Below are 14,789 nucleotides of genomic sequence, written 5' to 3' on the forward strand. Positions count from 1 at the left end.
ATTCCACACAGAAAACTGCAAGTCAAAAATGTGTCAATGCTACTCTAAAGGAGAGCTCTAAATGCAAATCCCAAAGATGACGTGTGACAAAGCATGAAAGTTCGCCAAGCCTACTCTGGAAGTACTTGGAAGTACTGGAAGCACAGAGCGTCGAAGGGAGAGTAGCAGCAGACTGGCGCGCCCGAGGTTATCGGAGTACAAATTCCAATGGCAGACGGACGTGTGCTGGCAACGTGGTTGCCAATTGAAGTGCATGCTGTTATCCGGTATGAATGGGCACCTGTGCCCTGCACTGAAAGCCACACTCTCGGGACATCACTTCCAAAACAATGCTGAGCTGGAGCAGGCTGTGCGACGATTCCTTGCATCGCAAGGCACCGAGTTTTACCAGACCAGTTTTTTCAAACTGATTGCACGCTACGACAACTGACTCGATGTCGGTGGCGACTATGTGGAAAAAATAGTGCAAGATGTATAGTTCCTGATGCCATGGTGTATATTCTTTTTTTGGCAATAAAGTTTCCATGCGAAAATAAATGATGAAACTTACTTTCGGAACGTCCCTGATAGTACATTCAATTTAAATAGCGTTTCTTTTCAGGAGACCAGGATGATTCATGCTTAGCACGATTCGATTCCATGCAGCTGTGGGCTGTGCAACATTGTCAGGAGCACTTTGCCCTGGGCGCAATGTAGAACAAACCAGGATTTATTTGTCTACTGTACACAGAAAAAACAATGAAAAGGTGCGCACTATCCTCCAACGTCGACGGTTCAGATACACAGGCCCCATGCCAAGCCCGTACAAAACTTTCGGCAACCTGGAAGGAAAAAACAAACAAAAAAAAAATCATTTTTGTGACACAGCTTTTGGGCTTTGCATTTCTCGTTCTGGAAGAATATACTTCGTGTACTCCAAGAAAAGCTTGCACCTTATTGGACTTACCTTGTCTTCAAACAACAATCGTCACCTGTTCCAGCATACTTTTCTGGCACTTCAAGGTCACATATGGCATGCACATTACCAGATGACACATTTCACGGCAGGAAAGTAGCAAGCGCAGTTATGAAGGAAATGCAAGAGAGACCAACGACAATTTTAGGGGGGAAGAGACACACCACAATGGTTGCAAACAAACAGCACAATGCTTTAAGGGGAGATGCGGGTCTTGAAAGAGTAAAAGAATCACAAAAGAATCTACTCTCAGCAAAATGCCATTTATACTACATTTATACATTCAAGAATCTCTCTGCAAAATCTGCAAGCTAAATTCAATCTTGAAATATTGGAAAAGGGGCACTATAAGTGCCAGGGTGGACGCAAAATTATAGAAAACTTGTCAAATATGTTCAGAGTGCACATGCTTGCAACCTGTGACGGCAGCCACTGGCCACCACCACTTTGTGTTTGTTTTGAAGCCGATTTCTTTGTGCATATTTTGTCTATATTCAAAATAGTGTTGCTGTAGAGGAGGTGACGTTATCACACCTTTTTCAAAAGACACTTGCGTGTCGCTGATTGGCCACAGCACGCGCTCCATTCACACGCTTGCCTCCCATTGACCCAGAGCCTTTGTTCCTCTTTTTTTTTTGAGTCTCGCACGCTTCTTGGTGTCGCCTCAATCAAATTGCCTGCATCGGTGTGCTGTATTAAGTTCGTTCAGCCACTTGCTTCACGACCACGTTGAATGACTGGCTGAAATTTCACTCAGGGCCCCAATGAGTGAAGGTAGTCATCTCGAGAGGACTACATGTGGAGTGTTTGCTAAGAAACGAAGGCAACCGTGGAATTCACAACATAAGGTGGCAAGACATGCCATACTCCAGGAATCGCCAGATAGACTACAAAACCGTAACCTAGCACATCCAGCGTGCACGCCTCCAGTGCCGACACGGACTGCATCATACTCACGGAATCAGTGGTTGCCGATTCAAGTATGAAACTGCAATCTAGCAAGTCACACCTTGTCGAGCATGCAGCAAGTGCCAACAACTTGAAAAAAAAAAAATGCCTGGCATTGCATCGCAGTCCACAACAAAACACAGGTTCAGTCTGCTGGGCGACATGGAGGAAGGGAACATCAATGACAGCAGGATGCACCACTTTCTCACCCAGGGTGCAGCACGAGAGTGGTGATGCTGTATAAGGAACAAGGCACAGAGTATGGGCTCTGTGTGAAGCTTGTGTTAACATGCTTGACGTGAGGCATGCACGACGCACAATTTTCTTGGCCAAGGGCGAGTGGCGGTGCCTCAATTTCACCATTTGAGGTGAATGCCCATGCGATGAAGGCCTTCCAAGGCATATGTAAGAAAGCAACAGGTCTTTCAGGCTATTTTGCAACTATGAACACATCACACCATGGCTTGCACCACAAGACTTATGAGGGTCACATGAGCATGATGGTGCAAGCGTGCAGCAGTACTGCAACAGATTGTGAGACCGCAAGTGTAGTCCAGATCAAGGGGATATTATAAGGACTTTGGCAATCCACCAGGGAGCATAGATGTGATCTGTGACGAAACTTCGCTCACACACAGTCACAGTTTGCACGCTACTGTTGGCTGCGTCATCAAGACGTACTCTGGGCATGTCGTGGAAACTACATTGTGCTGTCCGACGTTTGCTTGGGCTGCTCAAACAGATGAAAGCCCAGTCAGCCGGAGTACACAGTTTGGCATGCAAAACATACTCCAGAGTGCAAAAAAAAAGAACATTGACTGCAAGGCTGGGCAAATGGAGGTGCAGGCTGTACGGTGCATGTTTAAAAGTCACTTGACAAGTATAAGCTGCGCTATACAACAATTTAATCCAATGGGGAAAGCAGGACTTTCCATGCCTTGATAGAAAAATCTGAATACTACAGCTTAATCAAGGTGGCAAACGAGGACTGTGCCAACCATGTCCACAAGTGCACGGGAGCAGCCTTGTGCAGGCTTGCAGACGAAAAGAAGGCTCGAGGTAAGCCGCTCAGAGGAAAAGAATGGCTCCCCCAGTACACAATAAAAGAAATGAATTACAAGACTATGCCCTGTGGAGCCACAAGAACTGTGCCAGGCACGAAGAGGGCAGTTGAGGCCACGCTTCGGCACATGTCAACTGATGATGTCCCTAAGCATGGCCTTTGCCCTGAAGAACCATGGATGATATGCTGCTACAACTGTGATGTGGCAAAAAGTGAGGACGTCCCCCCCCACCTCCAAATAAACAGCCTGTCCGACTTCATCAGCGAAGCTTTGGAGCCTGTCTTCAAGTGGCTGAGTGAAGAAGCCCTCTTGGAGCAGTGCAACAATGGCATGACTCAAAACGCCAGGGAGAGTCTGTGTTGTCATCTGCGATCAAATTCCAAAGAATAAACACACCTCACTACAAAGTGCTCAGAAGGCAGTGGCTGAAGCCATCAGCCGGCTCAACCAAGGTGTGACGAGGAGCAACACCGCAATAGCTGAGAAGCTGGGCTACAGTGTGGGCAACTGTTTGGTGTGCCTTGAAAAGGATCGTCGATTGCTGCACACGTATAACAAGGGCCATGCAGACAGATTTGCTGCGAAAAACTAGCCTGCCAAGAGGCACAAGCCAGCAGTGGACTCTACCTACAGTCCCAGTCAGCTATGCACATTGCTGCAAAGATTCAAAAGATGTCTTTATTTTTTTTTTCTTTGTTACTATTAAGTTGGTGCAACTTGTAGAGGGGCAGAACACATGGGGATGTGATTTGTGTGACTGCCATTCATCGACAAACTGAAAAAGGAATCTCAAGTGGCTGGTAGTAGCTTTGATGATACAGCTGTTCTATTCTAGGTCCACTCTTTCCCACATGTTACAAGTGCTATGCCAAATGCATCATCACCAAGAGCAGCAAGTTGGCACAGCAAGTGGCAGAAAAGGAATGGAAGAAAATAAACTTTGTCACATTGGGCTGCAGGATGTGCCTTATTGGAGAGCTACAGATTAATTCTGACCCCCTGAGACTTCTTTACATGCACACGAAGTCAAATCTAATGGGTGCCTTTTTATCCCACCTCATCAGAAACAGTCAGAAATTGAATCTGCAACCATGCGCTTAGCAACTGAACACCAACTAATTGCAAGTGTGCAATAAACTGCGAGTGTCAAAAGGCCCATGATGGCTAAATGTTTGAAACTCCTTACCACATAGCACTCACTTGCTTTTACTTTTAAAGAAATATGGCTGTTCCATTCCCAACTGTGGTAGTGACATTTTGACCAGAGTGGAACGCTGAAACACTCAGTGGACTCGCAGCTCAGATCCATGTCAAACTCCAGGTGGCCAAAATTAATCTGGATTCCACCCCCTCCACTATGGCTTCTCTAATAGCTCAGGCATCGACCTTTGGGATGTTAAACCCCATAAAAATATTAATTCCATTTAATTTAATTTATTTCCATGAAAGTGCAGTCAACGACAGCGGAAAACTAGGTGGGTTGATGAAATTAGGAAATTTGCAGGTGCAAGTAGGAATCAGCTAGCGCACGACAGGGGTAATTGTTTATCGCAGGGAGAGGCCTTCGTCCTGCAGTGAACATAAAACTAGGCTGATGACGAGGGTCTGCCATTCACACCAAGAATGACATAATGATGATTATTGGAGTTTATTGGCTCAAGGGCCAGATGTGACCAAAGAGTGCCCTACACCAAGAATGACAGATAAATGAAGTTGGGCAAGCTTCTTTTCAAATCTGGGACTGCTGACAAAGAACACGGTCGTTTGCCATTAAAATGAGTCTGCAGGAAACAACAGGACAAAGCATACACAAGCAAAGAAACTTTTGTTCAATGAGCCTTGCACAGGTGGCATTTTTATAACACTTTCAACACTTGTCACTGACATATTATTACACATCGGTGGGACACTTCAAGATATAAAAATGAGGAAAGCAGAGATTGCCAAGATTAAATTTTGCAAAACATCACCAATAACAACAGGGCACGCTGCATCTGTCATCATGCTTAGGAAAACTTAGAACTAATAATAAACAAGCACTGTATATATCGAGGTTTAAAGTGTGCAGCATAAACTATCAACCCCAACAGGTAAGAATTTCATGGCTGTGCCTAATGAGAAATGAGCACGACTCAATTCGATGTGTACACCGTGTTCCTTTGATTACAGAAAAAAAAAAAGCCATTTGCGCCCTCTGCATTCTTAACATAAGCAGTTTGCTCATCAGCATTCCAAGACATATTGCATCTAAAGCTTACTTCAATTTCTATAGCTTCACAATAAACAGTAACAGGAATGCAGTTTTATTATACCAATACCTGCCAACCTGAGCACCTTAAAATTCAAGGTAAAAATCCCGCGAACTCGGCAAGAGGAGGGGAGGGAGACAGCACTATCTCGCATTTTTCTTTGAAAATTTGCCCTGAGCGCCCACTTTCTGTAGAACACAGACACACTTTATTAACAATCGTTGACCTTTAGAAGCAGTAAGCAAGCAGCAGCAGCAGCAAACTTGCAACAGCAGAAAGTGACAAGTAACCCATTCTTTTTAGATCGCAGGAACAGTTTCAGCAGCTTTCCTACTGTCAACTTTGCCTGGTTAAACAACTTTTGTGAATAAACTTGCTTGAAGCAAATATTATTTGGTTTATATGATGCCTTGTGCTGCCACAACAAGGTGGCACAGGTAGCACATAATGATTCCTTTTCTTGTATGCACTTTTACAATCCTGCACTGCTCTATCTTTGAACAACTTTAAACATTATTGCCCACAGAATTTCTTTTTTAACTTGACGCAACATTTGTAAAAGTGTATGAAGAGTCCAAATTGGTAAACTTTACGAAAAATTTGAGAGGTTAGGCAGGTATGCAGATCCTAAACCCAAGAGCAGCAGCTTGACACAACTTTCACAGATTCCTAAAAGACAATACGAAATAAGTAGCGCAGCGTCACCACGCTGAGACCGCTTACCTCTTATAGTAGTAGCCACCACCTATTTGTAAACGTCCTCCTTGTCGGCCACATACTGAATGATGTCCGAAGGCTTCACCAACTTCTCTGCATCCGTGTCCGGAATCTCAAAACCTGTTGCAGCAACAAGGAGACCCAAGGTGAGACAGAACACAATTTGCCAGGAAATTATCTTACACGCTACTGGCAGAGAAGTTTACACATCATCATCATCATCGATCTATTTTATGACCACTGTGGGGAAGCAGACATCATCCAGCGATCTACAATTATGTCTTTCGCCAGCTGACCCCCTGTGTCCTATGTCTGCAAATTTCCAAATTTCGTCACACCATATCTGCCATCCTCAATTGTGCTTCCTTCCTCTTGGCATCAATTCTGCAACTCTAATGGACCTGCGGTTGTCTGCCCTATGCATTACCTGGCCAGCCCAACTGCATTTAAGCCGTTTAAATCATATTAGGAATATTCACTATCCTTGATTTCTCTCAAATCTACACCACTGTCTTCCTGTCTCACAATTTCACACCTATCACACTTTGTTCCATTTCTCACTGCCATGACACCTATCGACAAATCTTGCTGCCTTCTCCGCTGATTAAAAAAAATTTCAGATTTTTTTTTTTCTCTGCCACAGCACCATTAGACACAGGTCTGAATGACTGCCAGTAAAGTTATTAGATGTCTTGGTGCTCGTGCTGTGACTGGAGACAGCACATGTGCACGTGGATAATTAAGGAACACACAATATGCCTCATGGCAGTGGCCCCTTTCTGCTCCTAATATGCTTCACTGCATCACGCAGCTATATGGCAGCAAGGCTAACTTAGGGAAAGGCCCACTATGCAGCGCATATTCAACCTTTTTCTCCCGTATCATTCTTAACGCATGTCTCAATTCAAAACAAACTGAGTTAGGCCAACACGACTAGCTTGAATCCAAATCTAACTTGACGAGGCAAAACATTGTTTCATTTTTGTTTTTTAGCACAAGGTTGGGGCAGTTTGGGAGATTTATGGCCATGTCCATACAATGGGGAAGATTGGTTCGAATTCAGAAGTCTCCCGGATGAATCAGGAGAGTTGGCAGGTATGCACATAGCACCGGGCTCAGTGAAGCTGGTATCCTATCACTGGTCAACGAACTCACTTATCGATTGAGTGATTAAAAAGTGAACCATCAGAATGTAACCCTGGCAGAAGGCCTATGGTACACAATGCCACATTTCATGCAAACCAGTTAACCTAGGTGTGTCTTGTCTTGTGCCACTATGGTCAGTTTCTGATTCAACAATAAAAACACTTGCAGAATTTTGCCAAGGCTTTATGCCACACTGTGCAAAGGTTAAATGACAAACTGCAGGACCTGGAACACTAAACATAATATCTTTCAACACTCAAGAAATCTTGCTGCAGCCCACAAGAAAACATGTAAGCATGGTTGGCTTTACATCTACAGATGGCTAGTATCGGTCACAGAGCTTTTGTCCAAAGCATGCTGACAGCAAAGTGGTGGGCACTGACCAAACTCGTCTTCTATGGCCATGATGACTTCGACACAGTCCAGGCTGTCTAGGCCCAGGTCGTAGATGAAATGCGATTCAAGCGTGAGCTGCAGGAAAGGTCAAGAGAAGGAGGACAGCTTTACTTCACGCCTCAGATGATGGGGCACTATTTCGACAAAACCCTTGAGGACCCTTCGCACAAATCCACAAAATGAAGTCCACAAAAGATGGCTTACAGGCCACGATTTGGTACACAACCATTTGTTTTTTGTCCATGAGCAGCTTGCATGTAGTCACCACAGACACAAATAAGTTTAAATGGACTAAATTCTGAGGTTTTACGAGCCAAAACTGCAACCTCATTTTGAGGCATGCTGTAGTTGGGAACTCCGGATTAATTTTAACCACCCGGGGTGTTTGAACATGCACCTAAATCTAAGTGTGCAAATGTCCGCATTTTGCCTCTATCAAAATGCAACTGCTCTGGCTGGGATTGCACCCACAACCTTGAGCTCAGCAGTGCAATGCTATACGCACTAAACTACCATGGCAAGTAAAGAAAGACAAATATTCCATATTTCTCCACAGATATGTTAACTTACAAAAATATACAAAACAGTCAGAACACAGTTAGTCTTGGAAAGCTTATGAACCGACCTTCTCAGGGTCAATCTTGTCGTACAGCTTCAACACGAGCATGGTTCTGTCGCGGATAGATTCTACCGTCAACGGCGCCTTCTCGCTGTATGACCGTGACGGGAGGAACTGTGTTGGTGCCTGCACCTGCAAGAAAGCCAATGACTGTGAAATTAATCCCATGCCAACCAAACAGTTGTACGTGCCTGTGATCAAAGCAAACATGTCCAAAGAGGAGAAGTCTTTGTGTAAACAAATTTGCAGCAATCTGTCAAAACTGCTTTGCCATCCTCCGGGACGTACATCACCCCTAATGGAAACCACAACTCAATTGAATGTTTACCGAGAGTCTCTTTCTATACACAGATACTACAGAAAGGCTATCCCTGATAGAGTTTAATCTCGTAAAAGGAACTATGGCCGTGACTTCCCAAGATAACCAACGACACATAGGCTCCACAGCTGAAGGCTCTTGGATAATCAGGATTTCTACGGTTTCTTTACCGTACATTCAATACTCTGAATTCTTCACCAATATGAGAGGAAACACAAAACTCGTTTCTAACCCTCTCTAATCCTAATTTACCAATGAAGAGAAAATTTTACATTATGTGCATCTGGACAGACAAAAGTGAAGAGAAATTAAGGGAAAATTCCCACAGTTGACAACAAACCGACGGTTGTTCTCATGAACTGTCAAAAACTATCCGTGTTGTAAGCAGCGTGTGGTTCAGGTTTCTTAGTTCACAACCATAATGGCATAAAATGTGGCTACAGATCACTCGAAGACCACTTTTATGCCACCCAAGGCAGGTGATATGCATTAGGCAGCAGGCTCCAAATGCAGAGCAGAGGCCTAACTTCGCTGCCATGCAAGGCATGGACGTATGTGAAATTTCAGGGAGGAACATTGACCTGAAGTACAAAGTTGACAATAAGTAATTAGCATTGCTTGCACTTCTCTACTCTTGTGTCCTGTCTGCACGCATCACCTCTTTTTTGCATTATGTATTTCTTAAGAGCTTGTTGATTCCAGATAAAATGCCATGATTCCTACAGGGTATCATTGGACCATAAAGAGTTAATGAACGATTACTCATGATATGTTAATTCGAATCTAATTTGTTAAAATTTAGCAAGTAGCCATCCCACTGAACATTAGGTCTCAATGAATACCGTTAAGCAAGGCATGTGTGTTATGTCACTAAGGGCTCTTGGAAGCAATCTGATTGTTGCCACTGCTCGCGGGGCTTCATGTGTGCTTTTGCAATCCGCCCCCATCGGAAAGCAACTGCAGCCAGGATAATTGGAAAAACAGAAAAAAAAAATATGAATGACAGACTGTTATACAGATGCTAGGAGACCTAATAGTTACCGTCATCCCCAAATGATTTATGCCTATATGCCTACTGCAGACCAAAGACCCCCCCCCCCCCCCATCCCTTTCCAGCAGTATTCAGTTCCCACTTTCTTACATAACTTGATAAGCATAATACATCGTACACCTGGAAATTTTCCAATTTCATCACACCGCATAACCTTCACCCATCCTGGACTGCATTTCCATTCTCTTCGCAACCCTTTCTGTAACTATCATCCAGTTATCTGGTTCTTTCATTACATGACCTTCCCAACTACACTTGTTCCTCCTCACCTCAACTAACATTACAACTACCTATGTTCACTCTCTAAATCATGCCGTTGTGTTCTTGTCTCTTGCTGTTACACCTACCATTTTCCTTAAAATTTTGTCCTTTCTTAATTCCCCCTTTACCTTTTATGTACGAACGTTGCCTACAGCAACACACCAGAAAAAGTTTTTCTCGTCGAGTTTTGGCATTGAGTATCAAGCTTTTGGCTAGATGTCTTAGGTCAACACTGAATGGCAGGCAGCATGCTTCATTTGTTGGACTAGGGTTGGAGCACAAGACAAGGACGAACAATTTTGGTGTGCAACTCGCTTTCTTTTGAAAGCACAATCAGAAGAGACAGACCGATGCAAGATCACCGGTTGCAGTGGTATAGCAGAGGTAATGTAAAGAAAACAAAATGTACGTCTCTGCTCCACATCTGGCAAGAACTGCCTGTACAAGTTCCACATAAGGCCATAGGTGGCTTGGGATAAAGCTCGCTTCCAGTGCTCTCCGCCTGGTGTTGTCCCTCCACTGGAGAAAAAGTTTCCACAAAACGTTTTTTTTTTCTTTTCGTTGAATACACTCATTCTCTGTGTACTTTGCACATTTAGATGAGAAAGGACATTTTCTTCCAGTATTTACCTGTCTTGTCCTTAAGCAGATCAAGGAAATAATGATATGACATATTCAAATTGCCATTTCTTTGCATGAAAGGGAGGTCTAAGCCATGGAAATAATACTGGCAAAGCGTCTGCACACCAGTTTTGGTAACAAGCGGGTGGATGCATCACAGTAAATTGGCTTCCTCTGTTCCTGCTATTGCTGCAACTGTTGCACATGAACGCAGCCAAAAGAAAGGCATGCAACATTTGTTTATTATTCTTACGAGCAAAATCATAATACCTAGCCTTAGTGCTAATAACATCAACATATTTTGCTCTGTCATGACATCATAACGTCAATGATGCCTGGTCCAGCATTCCGAGATCAACTTTAGTGCAAAATAAATGTATAAAATAAGTTCCCAATTTTCATACTTGCTAAGTGTCATCCCTTTACAAGCAACAAGTGTTTTCGTACCTTACAAAATATATTCTCCGAGTACTCATTTAAGTTTCAGCCCCACAGTATTAATGCCGGCCAAAAAGCTGTAAGGAGGCCTAAACTTTTCGTTTTTTATTTATATATAAAGCATGGAGAGAGCTAAGCTACAAGGTGGCATGTGTTTGCTAAAGTAGAATGTTTCGCGTCAAAATAAAATACTGAAAGTTGGACGACAATATCTCGATACTAAAATTACTGAGCAGCAACCTTGCCAGTGCAAAGGTAGAAACATTCCACTGTAGTCTGCACACTCATCCCTAGTACTTGGCCGGATGGAGAGCTCGGCAATGACCGATGAGATACGTAATTGCTTCTGCAAGCAGGATGGCACAGCCATCAGATCTGAATAAGCAAGTTTCACCATGTGCTGTCATTAGGCATTTACTACGAGAAAGCAGCTGCACATTGTCAGGTGTAAAAAAAAAAAAAAAAAAGAAATAAAAATTATAGGAAACGAAATAAGCACAATGCCCACATGTGTGCCTTTACATTAGAACTCTAGCTTCGGGACATCATTATCTTTAGCAGCCCACTACGAAACAGCACTGTACAGCCTTTCCAAGTAATTACTTGTCGGAAGTCTTTTTTTTTCTCCACTTCAGTTCAATAACACTACCAGCTGTGAAAAGCAAAGCAATTTTAGAAAAGGTAGTGGTACTGGGTTCACCCTCAATCGCTGTAGCCAGAAAATCCTGCAAACAGGTGCTGTGCCGTTTTAAAGACTCGCCAATGAGATTACTATGCCGGGATGCACTGGCAGATCACTTGTTCGAAATCGTCTTCCCATTTCAGTGGAAAAAGAGCGCTTGTTAGCCAAAAAAATTAAGGCTCAAAACGGCTCTTACTAAATCTTGCACACGAATTAATGACAGTTGGAGATAACCTCCCGGCAACACACACAATATGAGAATGGGTGAATCCGGATTAATTTCAGTCATCTGGATTTCTTTAGTGCACTCACATTGTAGCAATTGCTATGGACGGATGGATGTCTGATATTCCCTTTATTAATTATTTCTCTCCATCTTGCGGGTTTCCGCAGAACTATTACATCGAACTCTTGCCTTTGCTACGAGTTGTTGACAAATACGACTTCGCCCTGCCATCTGCTAGCCGCCTGGTTAGCTCAGTGGTAGAGCGGCTGCCCCGGAAAGGCGGTGGTCCCGAGTTCGAGTCCTGTACCAGGACGAATTTTTCTTCAACTGCGAGGCTTTTCTTTCGAGGAGCCCGTATGGGTTTCCTTTGTAGCAACTGCTACGAACGTGTGGATGTCTGATATTCCCTTTATTAACGCACTAACGTTCATCATTTGAGCACTCTTGCATCCTTCTCCAATCGAGATGCAGCAACCATGGCTAAATATGAAATCCTCAATCTCAAGCTACACCCAGAAACACCACAGCCACTGAACTACTACAATGGGTATTTCACATACAAATAAAGGCCCTCATGACATAACTGTGAAGTCGACGATTTCTTAATTCTCTTCCATATTTGAGTCGTTTTCGAGTACGGAAGAGACCTAAAAGTCTGCTGGGCTGACTCAATTTCTAATGTATTTATTTCATATTGTTATGGTAATATTCCTCTAGAGGAGCGTCGATGAAGAAGACACTTTTGATCTGGCACGTGCATTCGAACATATGCTTCAGTGCTTGCTCTACTTGTAAATATATTGTATATACATGTCCCAGTTGTGTCCGACTCCACGTAACAATATCATCTGAGCAATATGCTAGCCTTAGCTCAACCCTTAAAATCTAACAAGGGAGCTAATGCAGAAATGCCAAGGAGGAAATGCCACCTATCTAGGTTTTGTAGAAATAATGCCGCGGCTTAGCAGTATGCCTGAACTATTAGCAGTTCCAGCAGTGTAAACTACCAGTCTGTTCTAATAATAGCGTCACCTTGAAGTTTTTCTTATTGGCGACTGAAAGGAACCAAATGATGGTGATGGCCACTTCAAGCAATTTCATCATTGATGACTGAGCTATAGTTGCATGTTAAACAACATGCTTCATGATGACACAGAAGCAATAATTCTTCAATTGAAACATTTACTTGAAAGAAATTTGACTAAGCAGTCCATGACGAAAACATGGCAACTTAAGGACGTTGCTTTCTCCCTTATAGCCTACGAAAGTTTAATATACTCAATAAATCACTGAATAGGGTGCCACATTGTACAACAGTATTAGGAAATGCAGAAGACACGTTAAGAATGTACGTTACGTGCTAATATCATTTCTAGCAAATACTAAATCCCTAACGCTTTTGAGACATGGATGCGCTCACACACCAATGCACCCCACAGAAATAGAATATACAACTGGCAGAGGACTAAGGGGTAAGCGGCAATTTATAAAGTAAACCAAATAAGGGAAAAAAAAAAAGAAAACTTAAGAGACGCGGTCGCCTTAGTTAGAACCTAACGGTATATGATTACGTCGGCGTTATCTGGAGCCAAACCCTATCCGTAGATTGCGACAATGCTCGAGTACGGAGGCGATAAAACAACATTGCTCGTACATTTTCTTTTTTGTCTATCTGTTTGTTCTCTGGCGTCTCTAGCAGACACATTTACACACAATGCCGACACACCGCGTTAGAAAGCGGATGGCGCGAACCCGCAACGTAAAACTTTTCTCCTGCGATAAACTCGTCGCCTCACCAAGCAAGTAGGGCAAGTTTTGCTGAAGTTTGCCAAACGATCCAAAACTGCAATAAGAAAGTGCATTGACCCCAGGACATCCACTGAAAGAGTGAGGACTCGAACCCGGCCGCAACACGGTCCGAAACAGCTACCCTGCCTGGCGCTCGCGCGCCGCTATTAAAAGATCGATGCTTTTTCCTCAGACGAGTCAGATATGTTGCGCAATCACACATCCAACAGATGCTATAATCCCAAGAAAAACGGCAAGAATGCCGGCGATCGCTGGAGTCACGTTGAGCCGCAAGGTCAAGCGGGGATTCTGCTGCACGGAGAAGACGACGTCGAAATCAGTTGGCGAAAGAAAGTTTGTGCGTCCGCACAGAGTTTCGCGAGAGACAGCGCAGCAGCTTCTAAGCGTGTGCCGCCAGGCTCACACTTTCCCGGCGGGCTCCTTAACCCAGTGTCCCCTTGAACAACTTTCTTTTTTTTTAGTTGCAAACAGACACACTGCCTCTTAGGCCTCCACTGTATTACCTGAAATAGCAGTTGCGTTTGTTGTGCAGGCTGTGGCGCCGCCGACAGGGCCTGACATGGTGCACGATGCTTGACGACCGACGACAAAAAGCGGGCCTGCGGAGGCCCGACGGCCCACAATTTCTCGAGTTTCAGGCTCAACCTGCCTAGCCGTGTGATCGCCGCCATGTTGAACGAGCACGGAGAGGGGAGACTCCACAAAGGCACCGCCAGGTGGATGGCAGCAGTCGTTGTATCGGAGATGCGCCTAACCGATTATTTCCGGTTATTGTTCTTGTCAGCTCGCTATGCAGGCTAGGATGGTACTGATGAAGGGCGCAAATTTGCGGCGAATGAGCACGTTGCCGAGTTTGGCCCCGCTAGCATCCACTAGGCGCTGGCCACCACACCAAAATTAGTAATCTAGAGCTAGACTAGAGCTAACGAGAAGCACCTGCTTGCTTCGCTACCCTTTAACGTAACAATGCAGAATTCAGACTTCTGGAAACCTGAAAGTTAAGGTTGCTAAAGAAAAGTGTGCTAAACAGCCAAATAATATATTAGTTTCTTAATAACAAGGTAAGCTGTCATTTCGGAATAAACAATAGAGGTTAGAGGCGACAGCCATCATCAACTATTCAAAAAAGGCGCTTTTATCATCTATCCATTTGCTCAAGATATTTTGACGAGTTGCTTTAAAAATTGTTCATATGTATTTTTTGTTTTTAAATAATATACGTGAGAAATTAGAAATGAAGCCTTAAATAATAGAATTTTATGCACCCTAAGCGATAAGCACGCATCAG

At 43.8% G+C, this 14,789-nt stretch overlaps 1 protein-coding gene across 1 annotated transcript; it reads right to left on the minus strand.

Annotated features, from left to right (window-relative positions):
* Nucleotides 1-693: 693 nt before the first annotated feature.
* On the minus strand, nucleotides 694-14,379 carry ND-ACP (NADH dehydrogenase (ubiquinone) acyl carrier protein). The gene is made up of 5 exons (XM_075701187.1): nucleotides 14,005-14,379; nucleotides 8,101-8,226; nucleotides 7,463-7,550; nucleotides 5,940-6,053; nucleotides 694-821 (listed from the first exon to the last, which is right to left on the minus strand). The coding sequence occupies exons 1-4, from the start codon at nucleotides 14,170-14,172 to the stop codon at nucleotides 5,962-5,964; spliced, it is 474 nt and encodes a 157-aa protein (XP_075557302.1). The 5' UTR covers nucleotides 14,173-14,379; the 3' UTR covers nucleotides 694-821; nucleotides 5,940-5,961.
* Between the last annotated feature and the right edge of the window lie 410 nt (nucleotides 14,380-14,789).

The sequence above is a fragment of the Dermacentor variabilis genome, chromosome 8 (assembly GCF_050947875.1).
Source record: "Dermacentor variabilis isolate Ectoservices chromosome 8, ASM5094787v1, whole genome shotgun sequence".
In the NCBI taxonomy this organism is placed as follows: domain Eukaryota; kingdom Metazoa; phylum Arthropoda; class Arachnida; order Ixodida; family Ixodidae; genus Dermacentor; species Dermacentor variabilis.